The sequence below is a fragment of the Hypanus sabinus genome, unplaced genomic scaffold, assembly GCF_030144855.1.
Source record: "Hypanus sabinus isolate sHypSab1 unplaced genomic scaffold, sHypSab1.hap1 scaffold_831, whole genome shotgun sequence".
Classification (NCBI taxonomy): Eukaryota; Metazoa; Chordata; class Chondrichthyes; order Myliobatiformes; family Dasyatidae; genus Hypanus; species Hypanus sabinus.
The window spans coordinates 135,243-156,858 of record NW_026781684.1 but is presented as its reverse complement, the minus strand read 5'-3'; the positions used below and the strand labels follow the sequence as shown (position 1 = coordinate 156,858).

The window sequence follows — 21,616 nt, the reverse complement described above, 5'->3', positions numbered from 1 at the left end:
TCCACCTGCAGAGTCGAGTAAGGCTTGGGCAGCTGAAACAATTGATCCACCAGGACAGTCCAATCTCGTTTTCCTGAACAGAAGCCAGAAATGGGGTAGGAATGGCTTTGCACCAGTGGGGAGAAGGGGAAATGTTCCATGGAAATGATTTCTGTTGCTGAGAGCTGATAGTGACTGCTTTTCTAAACAGAATGTTTGATAACACTGTAGAAATTGTAGTTCGTGAGGAGAATCCCACAAGTTCAAAATAGGAAAGTAGAAAACTCGTGTGAGATAAAGGAAATGGGAGGGCCAGTATGATGCTTTTGTCAATTACGTGCATCTCACTTCATTATAATATATCTGTTCCTGGTCTTACTTCCTTCTGTGACAATCTCCAGGCCATCAAGCTCACCAGTCAAGCTTGAAGATGTGGAAGTGCTTGAAAAGGGTTCTCTGCCTGAACTCTGCTTTTGTATTTGCCATCTTTCTAGGTAAGGTCAGATTTTAATGTTTCAGCTCTGGGTAACAGAACAGTTTGATGTGTGCAGGTTTTCAGTGTGTGAAAACGCTGTTTATCACGGTCACGTCCCAATCTGCTGATTCACACACTATATTGGAACATGTTCAGTTCCTAATTTTCACCTTCAGACTTTGCCTTCCTCAACTTCTGTGGAACTTCTTTAATCTCAGTCAACCTCACCTAGTCTCTCTCTCTATACCTCCGTCTATACACACACTTTCACCCTCTATATCCTTGTCTTTCTTTTGGTCTCATTTAGCTCTTTCATTATTTCTTTTGGTCCTTCAACACATCTATCAGTTGCTTTATGCAAATCCTTCTGTCTTTCCCTGTCTCACTCCCTCTCTCATATTATTGTTTGAACGGTAAATAATGTTCCTCTTCTGCTGCACGTATTACTGTCCTCTTGCTGTGACCATCGAACCATTTCCTGTCCAGTCACCGTTTGATGCCGTGTTTACCACATCCTGAAATGCTCCTCGCCTTTCATAGAAGCTCGAGGCACTCAGACCCACCAACTCTTTGCCTCCAGCCCCTGCTTCCCTGTCCATCCCTACAGTGTTGAGAAACGAGGGAGACAGCTCCCTCCCAAAGAGAGAGGGAGGGGATATCACATTTTTTCAGGATGTTTTAATTGGTCTATTTGGATTTTAGAGAGGCATAATCTCATGGAACACCTCAGCCTAGAAACAGACCCTTCAGCCCATCCAGACCATGCTAACCTGTTATTCTGTCTCGTTCATTAAACCAAAACCCAAAACACAGCCCTCCATTCCTCTCCCATTCTCCCATATCCAAATCTCTCTTAAATTTTGAAATTGAACACACATCCACCACTTCCTGTGGCAGCCCGTTCCACACTCTCACCACCCTCTGAGTGAAGAAGCTCCCCTGATGTTCACCTTTCACTCTTAACCCATGAACTCTAGTTCCACCCACCCAACTCACTTGAAAAAGCCTGATTGTGTTTACTCGATAGTCCTCATAATTTTGTAACAAACCTCCCCTCATCCTCCTGTAATCCAGGGAAACAAAGTCCTACCCTGTTAGATCTTTTCCTGTAACTCAGTTCTTCAGTCCTGGCAAAGTCTTTGTGATTTGTCTCTGCATCCTTTCAGTCTTATTGATATTGTTCCTGAAGGTACAGTACTGTGCAAATGTCTTAGGCACACGTAAAAAAAATCTGTAAAGAAAAGATACTTTAAAAATAATGAAAGGTTTGTAAATACCAAAACTTTACTGTGAAGAGCAGTAAACAGTGAAAAACTAAATCAAATCAATATTTATTGTGACCACCCTTTGCCTTTAAAACTCCATCATTTCTCTGAGTCCCCCTGCCGTGCAGTTCTACAAGAAAATCTGCTGGTAGGTTGTTCCAAGTATCTTGGAGAACTTGCCACAGTTCTCCCCCAGACTCTGGTGTCTCGCTTGCTTCTGTCTCTCCAGGTAAGCCCAGACAGCCTCCATGATGTTGAGATCAGGGCTGTGTGGAGCCAAACCATTTAAAATCATATAAAAATCTTGGGTGCCGAAGAGTTTAGCACCGTACTGTAGATGACCAGAACTGAGCACAATAATCCTAGTAAAGGCCCCAGATGTTAGGAATTTGTTTACCAAGTCCCACATGACCAGCTGATGAAGAATGTAAAAGCCCATGGGGCCTGAGGGAGAGCATTCCTCAAGGTCTGTAACAGATAATAATAGTTGAAGTTGAAATGGGTGGACAGCTTTGTACAGTAAGTATCAGGTGATCAAAAATCATTTGAGAGGGTAGCAGTGAGGGGGAAAGATGACAACTACTGGGGGACGGGATTTGAGGTAGGTTCACGGATTTCATGTCCATTCAGAAGTCTGATGGCAGAGGGGAAGAAACTGCTCTTGAATTATTGAGTTTGTGCTTTCAGGCTCCTGTATCTCCTTTCTGATGATAGCAATGAGAAGCGGGCATGTCCTGAATGATGAGTTGCCTAAATCATGGACGTCACCTTTTCAAGCACTGCTCCTTGTAGATATCCTGGATACTACAGAGGCTAGTGCCCATGATGGATCTGACAACATTTACAACTCCCTGCAGCTTACTTTGATTCTGTGCAGTAGTCTCCCTCTCCCCCCACACCAGACGGTGATGCAGACAGTTCGATTGCTCTCCACGGTACATCTGTAGAAGTTGTCGAGTGTTTTTGGTGACATTCCAAATCTACTCAAACTCCTAATGAAATATAGCCACTGTCGTGTTTTTTTTTGTAGTTGCAACAAAATGTCGGATCCAGATTCAAGCACAAGAATGATACGGGAATTAAAGTGTTAACATACGAGGAGCGAGTGATGTCGCTGTGCCTGTAGAATCTGGAGTTGAGTAGAATGGGGGGGATCTCATTGAAACTTATTAAGGCATAGATAGATTGGACGTGGAAAGGATGATTCCCATAGATTGGAAATCTAGGACCAGAGCGCACAGCCTCCAAGTAGAGGGACATCCTTTTGGAATAGAAATGAGGAGGAATTTCTTTAGTCAGGTGGTGGTAAATCTATGGAATTCACTGGCACAGACAGCTGTGATGGCTAAGTCACTGAATATATTTAAAGTGGAGGTTGGTAGGTTCTCGATGGGTCAGGGCGTCAAAGGCTGTGGGTAGAAGGCAGGAAAATAGGGTTGAGAGGGAAAGTAAATCAGCCATAATGGAATGACAGTACACACTCGAGGGGCCGAATGGCTTACTTCGGCTCCAATGTGGTGTTATGGTCTTATTCAGAAGCAACCATGCTTCACTTCCCTTGGGCTCTACTCCAGCCTTTCTTGTTGTGTATTTATTTTGTTCCCAAAGTAACCTTATTATAAAAGGAGACAAAATAAAGCTTTAATTAAGATGACAGAGTGCCAGACTTTGTGGAAGATGTCCCAGTAAAAGCCATGCCAACCCCCTCAGAGGTGGGTGTTATCTCATAAGGCAGAGCGCTGATGGAAAATATAAATTGCTTCACCCGTGATGACGCTCTGCAGGTTTTGAAGATGGAGTCACTACCTGGGTTTACTCACACATCTGACCACTCTCCTCTTGCCCAGCAAAATCCATCAGATTCACCCTGATCTCATCAGCAGAAACAGGGAGTGAAATCAAAGAGAGTGACAGGTTACACAATACAGATGTCTCCAGAGCTCACCCCTGGGGGATTCGTCCTGTTCATCACCCCAGTTGGGTGGCAACACTTGCCTCTGGTCCCTGAAGCTTGGCCAGGCTTGGGATGGAAACGCCGATGCCCAGGGACAGAAAAGTCTACAAGAAAGTGGTGGACACAGTCCAGTTCATCACAGTCAAAGCTCTTCCCATCACTGAGCACATCTACATGGAGGGGAGGGCTGCCACAGGAAGAATCGTCCATCATCAATGACCCACCGTCCAGGCCTTGCTCTCTTCTCACTGCCATCACACTTCAAGTTTATTGTCATCTGACTGTATATATACACAACCAGAATGAGACAACGTTCCTCCGAATCACGGGGTACCCACACAGCATGTATCTCACACACAGCACATCAAACAAAATCTTACCATTAATAAGTTAACAAAATATAATTACAAATGCATGTACTGCACAGAACAGGTAAATAGTAAACAGTGTATCGGTAAACAGTAAACACTGAACAAGTAAACAGTGAACAGGTAAACAGGTAAACAGTAAACAGTGAACAGGTAAACAGTAAACATTGTATCGGTAAACAGCAAACAGTGAACAGGTAAATGGTCAACAGTGTATCGGTAAACAGTAAACACTGAACAGGTAAACAGTAAACAGTGAACAGGTAAATGGTCAACAGTGTATCGGTAAACAGTAAACACTGAACAGGTAAATGGAAAACAGTGCATTGGAAAACAGTAAACACTGAACATGTAAGCAGTAAACACTGAACAGATGAACAGTAAACAGCGTATCGGTAGACAATAAACAGTGAACAGGTAAACAGTAAACAGTGAACAGGTTGCTGTCCAACTGAGATCTTGGTCATCAGGACTGGACAGAAAGAGGGAAGACATCAGAGTGATTTGGTGGAGGGAAGCGAAGGAGTACAAGCTAGAAACTGATAGGTGAAGCCAGGTGAGTGGGAAATCAGGCTATTGGACAGCTGGACAACAATTCCCTGATCTGCGTTACGGAGGGAGCCACACAATGAGATTGTTAAAACTGGTAAAGACTCCTTTCAGACAGCAGGATGATGACTGCCTTGCACCACAGGAAGAACATCTTCCCATCACCGGGACTCACAAGTGGAGATCCCACAACAGGAACTTCATGGTCAGTCTGTCACACTCCTGGGTTTGCACCTTGAGCTGTTGAAGGGAAGTGAACAACCCTCCGAATCTTCCCACAATGAAACCAAAGAGAGCAGAGCCCTACCCCAATTCTGACTACTGAGAAAGAGAGCAGAGTCCCTTCCCTATTACTATTCCCTATGAAAGGAGTAGAGCCCTACTCCTATTCCTACTCCCCACCCCATTCTGACTCATAAAGAGAGCGGAGTTCCACTCCATTCCGACTCCCCACCCCCACAAAGGGAGCAGACCAAGCCAGCAGTTCCCTCTGGACCGGTGACGCTGCGATTGCCCAGTGAGTGGAAGAGTGAGTGATGTCGGCTCCGGATCTGTGATCCTGCATTCTTGCCTTCAAGCTACCCTACTTGTCTTTGTCTGCTTTCTGCAGTGCTGGGTCCTTGACAAATCGAAGCAGAGCTCAGACTGGGTTCAAAGCTGAGCACATCTCTCTCAACCTGAATTGTGAGCCCTGCATCTTGGTCAATCCCATCACGTGCTTCTGTGAGTCTTCCCTCAAGATGGGGATCTCTGCTGGAATTGCTCGTCCTCTATCAGTCAGTTGTTAAGGTGCAGGAATGTGGAGCCACCCATATCCACAGTGAGGACCTCTGCTCAGACCATTGCATGGTACCAGATACATGGAGTCCACCAGGAGATATGCAGACTTGCGAAATGTTCAGATGGTTGACTTGAGTCTCCTCCTCCAGACCTCTGGGTGAAGGACTGGAGTGCATTCCAGATGTCCATTAAGTTGAGGGAGTGAATCAGCTCCCACAGTCTTGCTGTAATACTTGGCCGTGCTAGGGACTGGAATGGTCCCTCTCCTTGACACTACAGTTAAAACCTGCTTCCTCCAGAGTTGAAGCCCTGCTATCACGAACGATTGTCAGAGCAGCTGCCTCTAACAGCTGAGACCTGGAGCGCAAATATTCACCCGGTGCAACAGTACACCACCCAGGCACGTGGTGAGCTGGGGCAATTGTCCCAACGATCCAGTCAGAGCTAACCAGATACCTGTAAAAAGTATTCACCCACTTGGAAGTTTTCATGTTTTATTCTTTTACAACATTGAATCACAGTGGATTTAATTTGGCTTTATTGACACTGATCAAAGGAAAAATACACTTTTTTGTCAAAGTGACAACAGATCTCTACAGAATGATCGGAATTAACTACAAATATAAGACACAAAATAATTGATTACATAAGAATTCACCCCACCCTGCATTTTAATATGACACACTAAATCATCACGGGTGCAGCCAATTGGATTGAGAAATCACGTAATTAGTTAAATAGACATCACCTGTGTGTAGTCAAGGTGTTTTAATTCATTGTGGGAAAAATACAAATGTATCTGGAAGGTTCAGCTGTTGGTGAGTCAGTATCCTGGTGAAAACTGAACCATGAAGACAAAACACGTCAAGCAACTCCATGAAAAGGTTATTGAAAAGCACAAGTCAGGAGAAATGGAAATGGAAAGAAATATGGTACAGATGCCTAGAGCAGGCCATCCTCAAAAACTGAGTGATTGTGTGAGAAGGGGGCGAATGAGGGAGGCCACTGAGAAACCTATGACAACTGGAGAGGAATTGCAAGCTGCACTGCTGGAGATGGGAGAGACTGCACGTACAACAATTCGCACAACACGCTGGAGGAACTCAGCTCCCTGGATGCTGCCCGACCAGCTGAGTTCCTCCAGCGTGTTGTGTGTGTTGCTTTGACCCCAACAGCTGCAGAGTATTTTGTGTTTACTTACAACAACTGTTGCCTGGGAGTTGCACCAGTCACAACTTTATGGGAGAGTGGCAAAATGAAAGCAACTGTCGAAAAAAAAACTCTCATGAAATCTCAGAGTTTGCCAGAAGTTACGTGGGAGGTTCTGAATTCAACTGGAAGAAGGTTCTCTAGTCTTATGAAACCAAAATTGAGCTTTTTGGCCATCAGACGAAATGCTATGTTTGGCATACTCCAAACATCATTAAAAACACACCATCCTGACTGTGCAGCATGGTGGTGGCTGCATCAAGCTGTGGGGATGCTTCACTGTGACAGGCTCTGGAAGGTTTGTGAAGGTAGAGGGTCAAATGAAAGCAGCAAAATACAGGGAAATCCTAGAGAAAAGTCTGATAATGACTGCCAGAACTACAGGGACTGGTTTAAAAACATCAAAGTTTCAGTCCTGGAGTGACCAAGTCAAAGTCCAAATTTCAATCCAATTGAGAATTTGTGGCTGGACTTGAAAAGAGCTTTTCACTCATGATCCCCATGCAATCTGATAGAGCTTGAGCAGTTTTGTAAAGACCAATGGGGAAAAATTGCAGTGTCCAGATGTACAAAGCTGATAGACACATGGACTCAAAGCTGTATTTGCTGCCAAAGATGCATCTGCTAAATAGTGACTTGAAATGGGGGGTGAGTAATTATGCAATCAATTATTTTGTGTTTTATACTTGTAATTTAATTTAGACCACTTTGTAGAGATTTGTTTTCACTTTGACATGAAAGAATCTTTTTCTGTTGATCAATGTCAATAAAAGCCAAATTAAAGCACAGTGATTTGATGTTGTAAAATTCTAAAACATGAAAACTTCTGGGGGTGGGGTCGGTGAATACTCTTTATAGACACTACAGACACCAGGCTGGAAATAGAATTGACAGGACTTGACTTCTAGTGTAACAGCTGTATGGTTAATCCTTCTTGCCAACCCAATAGCCAGGTTGCTTCATCTCCCAAACCCAGTGGGTTTCCTGTCAGACATTCACTCCATTTCTACTATCCTTCAGGATGGAGAGAGATGGTGAAGTCTGCAGGGAGACTCGCTGATGCTATTGAGGGCGAGGTTTGTCGTGGTTACCTTCACGTCCATAACAGTTTAATCCTCAATTCCAACAACAGAATGACTCTCCCTTTCACTCATCACCCTCCAAACTCTAATCCTCAATTTCCATGCCACAGTGACTCTCACTCTCACTCATCACCCTCCAAACCCTAATCCTCAATTCCCACACCAGAGTGACACTCACTCTCACTCATCACCCTCCAAACCCTAATCCTCAATTCGCACACCAGGGTGACTCCCTCTCACTCATCACCCTCCAAACCCTAAACCTTAATTCCCACACCAGAGTGACTCTCACTCATCACCCTAATCCTCAATTCCCACACCAGAGTGACTCTCACTCACACTCATCATCCTCCACACCCTTTTCACTTCAGAGTGGAATGCTTTAAATTGGCACTATTCAACTGAGGCCATACTAACGTCACTCACCTTTCTCAGAACGGTGTGGACAGACTCCACGAGCAATACCAGTTGCGATTTTATTGCTGTGCCCTGCAAAGCTGTCACAACCACAGACTCTACTGTGGGGTCTGGGCCCACATAGGCAGGCTGTGTAGGTCAGTTATCATGCTCATGAGAATGAATGTTCCAGCTAATTAGTGTTTCTTTAAGGTGGTGTTTAACTCTCTTCCACTTGTTCCAGTCTTGTCCAGATGCACAGTGACATGTTGCTCTCTGCTCACCCTGGTCCTTGCCCGGGAAAGATGAACCATTTTGAATGATGCTGTAAAGGAGTGTTATTCATTTCGTGTTTGCAGTCGCTGTGTTGCCTTTTATCTTTCAGTCTAAGAGTTTCAGTTAACAGTCCTGTTGGCTGAGTGTTTATTGATTTTCTTTTCCTTCAAATTCTGCAACGGTTCTCATGAAAGTCAGAGATCTGCTGACCCACTTCAGAGTCTCTCTTCCTTTCCGCACTTGAGCCACCCCTGAACGTTTCGACAGAGTTCTCAGTGGGAGTGAGGGCAGACCTCCATTCAGAAACCCAAACAGTCCTTCCGGGTGAGACAACACTTCACCTGCAAATCCACTGGAGACACCAATTGTATCCAGTGCCTCCTCTTCATTGGTGAGACTTGACGTAAATTGGGGACCACTTTGTCAAGTATCTCCCCTCCCACCTCCTTTTATTATGATATTTTCCCCCATCCTTTCTATTCCTGATCAAGGGTCTCAGTCCAAAACATCAATGACTTGGTCATTTCCACAGATGCCTGATCTGCTGAATCTCTCCAGCATTTTGTACGTGTTGCTCTGGATTTCCAGCTCTGCAGAATCTCTTGTGTTTCTGCCTTCCAAAGTGCTTCCTGTATCTGAGCATTTATCCCCTGTGACATGTGCAAAGGGGATCTATCTCCTTTGAAAAACACTTCCTGAAATTAGTATTTTTGTCTTTTCTATCGAGGATAACTTCATGTTTTTCAGCCTTGTACTCCATCTGTCATGCTCTTACTCAACATACAGCCTGTCTATCATCTTAATATATCCTTGCACTCACAACACAACGCTAAATCTCACTTTGTTTGGTATCATTTGCAAAATTGTGAATATTAGATTTAGTGTCCTCGTCTCAGTGATAGATATGACTGGTTATAGTCTCGGGAGTGAACAATGTCTTTAAAGAACTTAACACTGATATCACTCTGGATAGACTGGGACAGAAACCATGTCCCTACGGTATCCACACTGATATGACTGTGGATAGTCTGGGACAGAAGCAATGTCCCTACGGTATCCACACTGATATGACTGTGGATAGTCTGGGACAGAAGCAATGTCCCTACGGTATCCACACTGATATGACTGTGGATAGTCTGGGACAGAAACGATGTCCCTACGGTATCCACACTGATATGATTGCGGATAGTCTGGGACAGAAGCAATGCCCTACAGTATCCACACTGATATGACTGTGGATAGTCTGGGTCAGAAACGATGTCCCTACGGTATCCACACTGATATGACTGTGGATAGTCTGGGACAGAAGCAGTGCCCCTACGGTATCCACACTGATATGATTGTGGATAGTCTGGGACAGAAGCAATGCCCCTACGGTATCCACACTGATATCACTCTGGATAGTCTGGGACAGAAGCAATGTCCCTACGGTATCCACACTGATATGATTGTGGATAGTCTGGGACAGAAACCATGTCCCTACGGTATCCACACTGATATGACTGTGGATAGTGTTATGATATACTTGTACATTTACTCGTGAGCAGATGATTAAAGTTGGTGCGCATGCGCCGTTGTTTTCATCTGAAATATCTGTCTGGAAACATGGTGGCAGCGGTGGTGCTCGGAAAATTGCTTTTTTCAACCGCAGCGCCCGATCTTTTCAACTTTGCAGTTGGCGGCATAATAATAGCGCAACTCTGAAACATCGGAGGGTGAGTGTAAGAGTAGAAAATTGTCAACCGAGACAAGCAACCAGCCACAAATAGAGTCGGGTGCAGTAGCAATGCCTGGAGGTGAGACAGCAGAATCTCATCAGCCCCCAGCACCTGCGGGCGACCCCGTGCCGGGGAACCGTGGTCGGGGCAGAAGTCCTCCCCCAGTCAGCAGCTTTCGCCCGCCACCGGCCACCGCGGACCATTAGACAGATGGAAGACATGGCAGCCGATGTGGACTAACTACAGCATCGTAGCACAACTGCACAAACAAGTTCCAGCATAGCAGACGGCATTATTTTGCACGCAATTGGACCGTCAGGACTTGAGATCCTTGAGATTTTGTGTTGGCAGATGAGGCTGAAAGCCAAGACCTCACAAAGATTTCAGCTGCATTTGACAGATATACTGTCGGTGAGAACAATGAGACATATGAACGGTACTTGTTCAACAAGCGGCAACATGAACAAGGTCAGACCTTTCAATCGTTTCTTGCCAGCCCCAGACCCCCTGCAAAGACATGTAATTTTTGCTCGTGTATGTCAGGCAGTCTGCTGAGAGACAAGATCTCCTCGGCATTAATGATTCCCGAAGCAGAAAATGTCTGTTACAAGAGAGAAAGCTAACGCTCAATAACTGCATTGACATCTGTAAAAGAGCAGAAATGGCTGAATCACACCTACAAGCATTCAGTCCAGCTGCAGATAGCAGGTCCGCTACTGTCCGTGGGATTAAACCTCGCGCTAACAAGAAAGGTTCAAAGCATCCTGGACAGAAGGCTGGTGCTAATGGTGGAGCCAGAGCAAAAGGCACCTTGAACAGCCACAGCAGCAAAGTGAACCTTTGCAAGTACTGTGGCACGGAACATGCAAGAGACAAGCAACAATGCCCAGCATATGGACAGGTGTGCAAGGCATGTGGCGTTCGAAATCACTTTGCAAAGGTATGCAAGCAGAAGCCCGTGCATGGGGTGGATATATGCTCATACAAATAGAAATAATGAATGGTATGTATTTGTGGCAGGCATAAGAAACATAAGGCTTGATTAATGAATGCTTTGAAAGTTAATTCCATGAAAATATACTGGAAAGCAGACTCCAGAGAAATTGAGTTTAATTGTTAACACAATTGTTCCTTTTCTTTGTTTTGATAAAAAGGGGGATGTTATGATATACTTCTACATGCACTCGTGAGCAGACGATTAAAGCTGGTGCGCATGCACTGTTGTTTTCATCTGAAATATCTGTCTCAAAACAGATAGTCTGGGTAGAAGCAATGTCCCAACGGTACTTCACTCTGATATGACTGTGGATAGACTGGAACTGAAACAATGTCCCTGCAATACTGCATAAATGCAAGTTGTAAAGGTTTATTCACTTTTCTTTCTCAGATACACAGAATTATCTGCAGTTCCAGGCAGTCTCACTTAGTTGATGAACATCCTGTACAGAACTTACCTGAAAGATTCCTGAAAATCTGGACAAGTCATATTGAGTAGTGTTTCCCACTATTACCACATGCACCCTCTTTAATGTACACTCAGTGGCTACGTTATTGTGTGAACCTGTACACCAGATCATTCATGCAAATATCTGATCAGCCAATCAGGAGGCAGCAACTCAATGCTTAAAAGCATGCAGACACGGTCAAGAGGTTCAGTTGTTGTTCAGACCAAACATCAGAATGGGGAAGAAATGTGACCATGGAATGATTGTTGGTGCTAGATGGGGTGGTTTGAGTATTTAAGAAACTGCTGATCTTCTGGCATTTGATGCTCTACAGTCTCTAGAGCTGGGGTTCCATGGACCCTACCATTAGGCCTGTCTACTCAACATTGGTGAAACCCATCGTATATTGGGAGACCCCTCCATTGAGCACCTCTGCACCAGTAGCCACAAGTGGGACTTCCCAGAGCCCAAACATTTTAATCCAATTCCCATCCCTGTTTGGACTTGTTGATACATGGCTTCCTCTTCTGCCAAGATGAGGCCACCCTCAGGGTGGAGGAGCAACACCTTGTATTCCGTCTGGGTACCCTCCAACCTGATAGCATGAACATTGATTTCTCCTTCTGGTAAGCAATTTGCTCTCTCCCATTCCCCAGTCTAACCTTTTCTCACCTGCCTATTACTTCCCCCAGGCTACCTTCACTTCCCCTTTCTCCATTGGTCCACTCTCCTTCCCTGTCATATTCTTTCTTCTCCAGCACTTGACCTTCCACACCCATCTGGCTTCAGCTATCACCTTCCAGTTCGCCTTTTTCACCTCCCCTCACATTTTTCATTCTGGCATCTTCCCCCTTCCCTCTCAGTCCTGAAACAGTGTCTTGGCCCAAAACATTGACTATTTATTCATTTGCACAGATGCTGCCTGAGCTGATGAGTCCATCCAGCATTTTGTCTGTGTTGATATGCATTTCCCATGTCTACAGAATATCTAGTGGTTTTAATTCCTACTGTTGCCTGAACTAACTATCTTGTTCAGTCAAATAAATGTGGACTCCAAGAAGACTAGGATCAAACCCACTTTATTTATGAAATACATCATGGTGAGTCCACCTAACAATCGGGGTGTCCTGGACTCCAAATGAGCAGCAGAAAGTTCCTCCTTTTATACAGTACAGAAATGAGATGTTCGTAATTTTCCCTGTTAAAATTCCCAGATTACTGAATGTCCACTTTGCATATGTATTTACTTTCATTCATTGTACCCAGGTCTACATCGCGACTGATGTGAAAGAAGCAACCTGATCACTGCTTTAAACCATTTCTAATCTCCATCTCTACTCCAAAGATACCAACCTCAGACTCTCTCGTATTTGATTCTCCACCTCACCATTTATGTCTTTAACCATTTTCAGAAATCCATTCCTCCACATAACTCACACCCTCCCATTTACCCATATAATTTATTTATTGACTTAGAGATACGGCTTGAAACAGGTCCTTACGTCCAGACGAGCTACTCAACTAGTTATCCTGAGCTTAACCACAGGACAATTTACAATGAGCAATTGACCTGCTAACCGGTATGTCTTTGGGCAGTGGGAGGAAACACATGCACTCACGTTAAGAACGGACAAACTTGCTTACACAGGATGCCAGAGTTGAAATCTGAACTCCACTGGCCTGAACTGTAAGAGTGTTGTTCTGTTCCTTTCTTGTTCAAACTCCCCAAATGTTTTTACCTTCTCCACCAATACCATTCACTTCACCGAGTTCCTTTGCCATCTCTCTGCCTCCCTGACTTCATTTCTCAGGCCTGGCTGCAGAGAATCTTCACTCTGTTCCCCCCATGAGCTCACTGTGTGATGGAGGAACTGTGGGGCAGATCACTCATGGGCCAGAAACCAGACAATGGGCTGCATGGCCTGCCCCTGTGTCTGTGATCCTGCAAGCTCCGATTCCTCCTCCGGTCACTGAGCTCACATTCTGACTGCCTCCTCTTGTCTCCTCAGCCAGGACTGGAGCTTCCCCTGCCATCGTGAATGGAGTCCTGGGACACTCGGTTTCCTTGTTTCCTTCGATCCCAGTCAGACAGGACATGGATGAGGTTGTGTGGAGAAGATCATCAACAAGCACAAAGATAGCTCGATACTTGGAAAGGTTGATTAAATACTTTAATACCACTTACAACAACCGAATAACTCTTCATTCCGGAAACTTCAGCCTGGAAATCCATGATCTGAGGAAAGAGGATGCTGATGAATATGAGGTCATTGTTGCAGCAGGAGATTCAGGAGACGAACGCAGAGAGCGTATCCAACTTAAGGTGTACGGTGAGTAAAACTGTGGAGGGTCCTGGATGAATGTGTGAGGGCAGATCCTGCGTGTTCCCACTGTCTGCCTGTGTCCAGAGTTGGGCTCAGGGTCCCAGTGTAGTGGGGCTGTGACAGTGCAGGGCTGGGGAACACACCCACTGCATCCTTGGAGATGAGGCCAGTGGCCGTGCAGGGTGACCCTGTGGCCCCGAGCCTGTAGAAACAGAACAGGGGGAGGAGTGTGGTACAAACACGTACAATTAGAACAGAACCAGAATCAGAATCAGGTTCAATATCACTGGCATACATCATAAAATTTGTTGTTTTGTGGCAGCAGTACATGATAAAAAAGCTATAATGAACAATAAAGAATATATATAAAATAAAATTAAATTAACAGTGGAAAACGAGAGCAAACTAGTGAAGCAGAGTGCATGGGTTCATTGGCCATTCCGCAATCTGATGGTGGTGGAGAAGAAGCTTTTCCTGAAATGTCAAGTGTGTGACCCCAGGCTCCTGTACCTCTTCCCTGATGGAAGCAATGAGAAGAGGGCATGTGCTGGGTGGTGGGTACTTGATGGCAGATGCCACTTTTTGAAGGTGTCCTCATTGTTGGGGAGGCTTGTGCCCATGATGGTTGTGTTTACAAATTTCTGTAGTCACAGGATTGTCTGATTAGACATTTACATGAACGAGCAGGGTGTACGAGTGTACCTGATAAAGTGACCTCCACCTCGCTCAATGTACTGTGCACACCCTACCTCGGTGCGTTTCCCCAGAGACACTTGCCCAGCAGCCTAATCTCCCCCAGCCCTGCACTGCCTCAGCCCCACTACACCTCAGCTCCATTTGCCATACCATATTCAAACAGGACACAAGCGAGGCATAAATTTGCGGTGGTGGAAGGAGCCGGAAGCAAGGGGTTTCTCAAAGAAAGCCAGGACTTCTTGGACTTGCTGATGGGTAGGGTAAGAAGGCAAAGACCCTATCATATTCAAACGGGACACAGGTGAATTGAAACACTGTGACCTACAGGGATGGAGCCATGGTAGGAAGCCGGGATCAGGCTGGATATCAACATTCACTCAAACATTTTTTACAACTGTGCGGTCCAACCATTGTTTTCAACAGGAAAGCTTTAAATGGCCTGGTAGCATCGCAGCACTTTAAATTTTTCTGCAATGTGTAGACTATGAATATTTAGAAAATTGAAAAATCGCATACTTTTGATTTTATGAATTGAAGGATATAATGAAAGACAGTCCAACAAAGAAAATCTTTCATATTCTGTAAACTTTCTCTAGCTGCGTCCAATTTCAGTTAACGCAGCAACATAGGCTACGTGTGCGGGAGTATTTCAGCCACTGCCTGGCCGTGCACCCTCACAGCTTAGAGAGAACAGTGTGAGAAAGATCCATCCCAACTGACACAGCTGGGATTGGCTGAATGTCCGTTTTCTGCTTTATGAAGTATTTTCTGATCTGAGTGTGGTCTGACCAAGAGAGACCAAAACTGTGAGTACATACTGTGGGTGGCCTAAGCAAGGAAGACAGGGACTGGAATTGAGTATGCTTCTCACAATGAGGTCTGAATCAGGGAGATAGGTAATAAGGTGGAGCATGGTGCTCCATGTGTGGTTGAACCCAGGCAAATGGGGACAAGATCCCTTGAGATATACGGAACAGGACAAGCCCCTTTATCCACATAGAACAGGAAAAGCCCCTATAGTCACACGCAACAGGAAAAGGCTCTTTATCCACACAGAACGTGTAAAGCCCCTTTAGCCACATAGAAAGGGAGAAGACCCTTTACCCACATGGAACTGGAAAAGCCCCTTTAGTCAGATGGAACGGGAAAAGCCCTTTCAGCTACACGGAATAGGAGAAGCTCCTTGAGATACACAGAACAGGAAAAGCCCCTATAGCCACACGGAACAGGAAAAGCCCCTTTAGCCACATGGAACAGGAAAAGCCACATTGGCCCTGCAGAACAGGAAAAGCCCCTATAGCCACACGGAACAGGAAAAGCCCCTTTAGCCACATGGAACAGGAAAAGCCACATTGACTCTGCAGAACAGGAAAAGCACCTTTAGCCACATGGAACAGGAAAAGCCCTTTCAGCCACATGGTACAGGAAAAGCCCCTTTAGCAACATGGAACAGGAAAAGCCCCTTTAGCCACACAGAACAGGAAAAGCCCCTTTAGCCACATGGAACGGGAGAAGCCTCTTTAGCCCATGATCCAAGCTGACCATCTACCCATTCACACTAATCAAACACTATTTCCAGTTTTTAATTCCTCCCATATTCTCATCAATTTGTCCCAGACCTCACTGCTTACATACGGACCTGTGGCAATTGTCACGTACCCCGTGACCGGGTTACTAAACCAGTAGAAATGGAATACATGTTGGAGCCTGGTATTAATTTAACTAACAGTGTTTATTAGTAAACGAAGTAATACAGTACTATAAAATGCAAATATATGAAACAGGTTAGCAATGATATATACAGAAGTGTGGAAATAGAGATCAAAACCAAGCTCCCGCCGGTCTGCCTTCACACACTGTGAGCCTCTGATCGATTCCCCCAAATCGATCCTCCAGACCCCCACCTTCGAGTGGGTGCACAGTGCTCTTTCAGTGTCCCGTGGTGTGTCTCCCTGGTGTGTCTGTCTGTGTCTTCACAGACCTGCTTTTTATCATCACTTTGCAAGACACCGGCTGTCCATCAAGCTGTCCATCACCTGGTCCCACCTTGCTGTCTCAGCAAGAATCTTACAAGCAGGCAGAAGTGTCCTTGGAGCAAAGTAAACAATTAATGAAGAAGCCATAATACTAAATCATCTCTCTCTCTCTCTCTCTCTCTCTCTCTCTCTCTCTCTCTCTCTCTCTCTCTCTCTCTCTCTCATTAACAGCATCTTTAGTAGGATGCCTCCCCCCTCTTCTTCTCTCTCTCTCGTTAGCAGCATAGTTCACAGGGGGGTCAATTCTGGACCTCATCTCAGCCTGGTTTGCTCATCACACATCTCACCCCCACCCTTTTAAGAATTTTTACGGTGGTAAAAATTGAAACATAAATGCACATTACAGATTCTAATATAATACATAAGTAGTCATTAATCAACAGAGTAACACAGATATACTTTCAATTCTAACATCTCGATAAACAATCAGCAATTACATTGTCAGTTCCCTTTACATGTTGTATCTTTACATCAAATTCTTGTAACATCAGGCTCCAACTCAGCAACTGTCTATTCTTATCCTTCATGTCAGTCAAAAATACCAATGGATTGTGTCAGTATAAACTATTAGTGGCTTCTGTGCCAGACAAATGTAAACCTCACAATGCTGTAACGCCAGAATAACTGACAGTAATTCTTTTTCTACAGTGGAATAATTTCTCTGGTGCACATTAATCTTCCTAGGGAAATAAGCCGCTGCGTGTTCAATTTTGTCCTTGTCTTTCTGCAGCAACACTGCCCCTGCAGCCTTGTCACTAGCATCCGTTGCTAGGGAGAAGGGTTTTGAAAAGTCAGGCGCTTTTAACACAGGATGGTAACACAATATAGTTTTCAGCCTCTCGAAGGCTTGTTGGCAAGGGTCACTCCACACAAATTTTTCATTCTTTTGCGTGAGCTTGGTTAGAGGGAGGGCAATATCTGCAAAGTTTTTACAGAACTTCCGATAATACCCTACCAATCCCAGGAACCTTCTCAGAGCTCTCTTAACAGTCGGGACGGGAACTTCAGAAATAGCCTGTACCTTAGCCTGCACAGGAGCCAGCTGCCCCTGACCTACCACATACACCAGATGTGTGACCGTAGCATGGCCAAACTCACTTTTGGTGAGTTTCACTGTGAGATTGGCTTCAGACAGCCGTTTGAACAGATCCTCTGCAGCCACAATGTGCTGGTCCCACGTGTCACTCCAGACCACTGTCATCAATATAAGCCCCCTGTGTTCTTTAACCCTCTAATCACTGAGTCAATCATCCTTTGAAATTTCTCTGGAGCGTTTTTCATTCCAAAAGGCAAGAAATTATACTCGTATAACCCTGATGGAGTGACAAGTGCTGAAATTTCTCGAGCCCTGTCAGTTAAAGGAACACACCAGTACCCTTTCAGCAAGTCAATCTTCGTGATGTCCCTAGCCTTCCCCACTCTATCAATGCAATCTTCTACCCTTGGGATAGGATACACATCAGTCTTTGTGACAGCATTTACTTTCCTGTAATCTGTACAGAATCTTACACTACCATCAGGTTCCGGGACAACCACACACGGAGATGCCCAGTCCAAGGTAGATCGCCTGATAATACCTGTAGCTAGCATATGTTCAATTTCTTTTTCCACTAGCTTGCTCTTTTCTAAATTCATCCTATAGGGGTATTGCTTATAGGTCATGCTGAATTCAGAATAACATCATGTACTGAGAGTACATCTCTGAGAAACATCTGGACATAAATCTGTATGCTGGTTAATTAGTTTTGTCAGCTGTTCCCTTTGCTTAGACTCAAAATGACAGACCTTATCAGCAAAGTTGGTCAAAACAACAGAGATCTCTGGTCTGGTGGGCACTATATTTGTCTTTTCAAAATGCTCTTGTCCCTCATTAGCAGTTTCCACAGCCTCATTTGTTTTTGTGACAACACTGACTGGTGCTGCTTTAGGGTCGTGATAAGCTTTTAACATATGGATATGGACTAACTGAGTTGGCTTGCGCTAATTAGGGGTTTCAATAACATAATTCAAAGAGTCTATTTTGTTAATTACCTTGGAATCTCTCCTGCAGGGGGTTGGTCACCAAGGGAAATAAAACAGGACCTTATCACCAACCTGAAACACCTGTTCTCATGCTCATTTCTCATACCACTGCTTCATTTTGACTTGGGTGTCTTGGAGAATTTTCTTTGCAAGGTCGCATATCTTATTAAGCCTCTCACGGAATTTTGAAACATAGTCAATCACATTGACATGCACTGTTGGGTTAGACCATTTCTCTTTAAGTAAGGTCAGAGGGGCCTGTCACCGAAAACGAGCTCGAATGGGCTGAACCCCAGCGACCCCTGAACTGTGTCCCTCACTGCGGACAGTAAAAGGGGCAATCCCTCATCCCAGTCTCTGATATTCTCCTGGCAGTGTGTTTTTATCATGTTTTTTCAGAGTCGAGTGAAACCACTCCAAAGCCCCTTGGGACTCAGGGAGGTATGCAGAGGACAAAATGTGTTTAACTCCCATCTCAGACATCATCCGTTGGAATGAGTGTACTCCCCTGATCGGACTGAATCTCCTTGGGCAACCCTACCATAGTGAAAAACCTAACAAGTGCCTTTACCTCCGCGTGAGCTTTGATGCTCCCCAGAGGCACAGCCTCCGGGAACCTAGAGGCAGCACACATAATAGTCAGTACATACTGACACCCAGCCGTGGTCCCAGGCAAGGGACCCACACAATCCACAATGACTCCGGAGAAAGGCTCTCCGAAGGCAGGCATCGGCCGAAGGGGCCCCCCCAGGAATGACCCGCTTCGGCTTTCCTACCTCCTGAAGCGTCTGACACCTTTTCAAAATCAATAACGTCCTTCCTCATATTTGGCCAGTAGAATTCTCTCATAACCCTATCTACCGTTTTCCTTACTCCAGAATGTCCACCTAGGGGTATATTGTGGGCCAGGTTCAAAATTTTGTCCCAATAATCCTTCGAAACTACCACCTGGTGTACAGTCGCCCAGTCCTCATCTGCATGCACTGTAGTCGGTCTTCACTTTCTCATTGATACTCCATCTTTAATGTAGAATCCCACCGGTTCCTTTTTTAATTCCCTCCTCAGAGAGAGCTGTCTCCTTCAAAGCATAAGTTCCTCATCTTTCCTCTGTTCCCTCACAAATTCTTTCCTTGATAATGGTACCTCTCCTCTTCTCCTTTACTCTCCTCATCTTCACTATCCTCTAACCCCTTCTGATACAGGGACGGTAAAATTGTCTCAGCTAAATCAACGTCCACCTCAGCTACATCAGTGTTTGTTTCAGCAGCCTTTTTCGCCATGCTTCAGGTTACTGCTTCAGCGCGATAAACTTCAGAATCTATGGGCAGGTCCTCAGCACTGACAGGGTTACTCGTGAGCTGAACTGTTAAATTAATTTCACCCTGGACAGGTGCCAATTTAATGTTTATCAAACTCATCATTAAGCTTAGGAAGACCACGTTTACATTCTTAAAGTTCCCAAACAATCCATCAATTCCGCTTTTTTGGTCTTTATTACAATTCGTCCCCATAGTAACCCAGACAGGTGGTCTCTCAAAACCAGAACAATCTTTTTGCTCTACATTGTAATCTTGAACAGCCTCTTTCTCAATATTGTCCATAAATTTCACATCACCAACTTTTAGAACACCGTCTAACACAATTGACTGAGAATCCTCAATTTCCACTGGTGCCAGGGTTAACCCCTTACTCACTGAACCAAGTCCATCTGACCCAAAAGGACTGCATTCCTTTTTAACCAAGTCAGACACCTCAGACCTCCCCTGAGTCTCAACACAAGGTTCAGTACCCTGTGAATCCACAGGCACCTCAACAACCTGAACATCTGCCTCTTCCAGGCTTTCAATACCAGTCCCAGTTTCAAATTCCAGGTTTCCCTGATCCTCCCAGCTACTCTCTGGGCAACTCCCATCTGGAGTAAACTCAACCTTGTGGGTTAAACCAACCTCGTCTGCTAACCCAGCAGACTCCCTCAAGGTAGCAGCATCCTTTTCACCTCGGACTGCCTTTACATCAACGGGAACACACTTCTTAAATTTTTCAACTGCAACCAGCTCTTTCAAGCTATAAAAATCACCAGGGTCCAACACTGGACTTACCAGCTGCCACATCTTCCTCTCGAATTGTCTCTGTCTTTCTTTTTCCTCTCTCTGTCTCTGTGCTTCTTCTCTCTGCCTTTCTGCTTCTTCAGCCTCTAACTTAATTCTCTCCAGCCTCATCTCTTCCAGACATATCTCACCTCTAGAGGAAACGTTTCTGCTTCCTCCTCACTAAAGCGCTTCGTAGAAATACAGTGCTTCACTATTATCACTCAAAGTTCCACCTTCGTCATACTCCACTGTGCTTTAAGTTTCAATGAATTAACAACTTCCCACAACTCATCCTTTTTAGCTTTCCTTAAGCCCGCAGGGTCTGGTCTTGAGAGAAAATCCACAACATCCATTTCTGCTATTTTCCTTTTGTTTTCCACACACCCAAATCAGATAAGGGAATTTGCCCCAATCAATCCAACATCCCCCCCCTACAACTTTACATTCATATCCCGGACTGAGGCCCCAATTTGTCACGTACCCCGTGACTGGGTTACCAAACCGGCAGAAATGGAATACACGTTGGAGTCTGGTATTACTTTAACAAATAGTGTTTATTAGTAAACTAAGTAATACAGTACTATAAAATGCAAATATATGAAACAGGTTAGCAATGATATATACAGAAGTGTGGAAATAGAAATCAAAACCAAGCTCTTTCAAAGTCTAGGGGTAAATGAATAGTCTTACGATGGTGCAGAGTTCAGTTCAGTTCAGTTTCGTTCAGGTTGAGGTAGTTGCTGGTATACCGTTGGAGAGAGAGAGAGTGAGAGAGAGAGCGAGAGATGATGCAGTCAAACCTTCCGTTGTCTTCTTGTCCTGTTATGGTCACCGACTGTGACCCCGTACCTGGCACAAATGTTCTTCAGTGGTAAGCCTGTCACCCAGGCGAGGGTGGACACACACACAAGCCCCCACCGTTCCACCTTTTTTAAAAACTTTTTTTATTGCA

The 21,616-nt window shown here is 44.9% G+C and overlaps 1 protein-coding gene across 1 annotated transcript in view; it reads left to right on the top strand.

The window, feature by feature from the left end:
* The first annotated feature begins 383 nt into the window (after positions 1–383).
* Positions 384–21,616, top strand: part of LOC132390286 (SLAM family member 5-like) — a 42,057-nt gene continuing 20,824 nt past the window's right edge. Inside the window, exons 1-2 of the mRNA XM_059962898.1 lie at positions 384–473; positions 13,506–13,826. Coding sequence (XP_059818881.1) covers positions 410–473; positions 13,506–13,826 — 385 coding nt within the window. The 5' untranslated portion in view covers positions 384–409. The remainder of the gene's footprint in view (positions 474–13,505; positions 13,827–21,616) is intronic.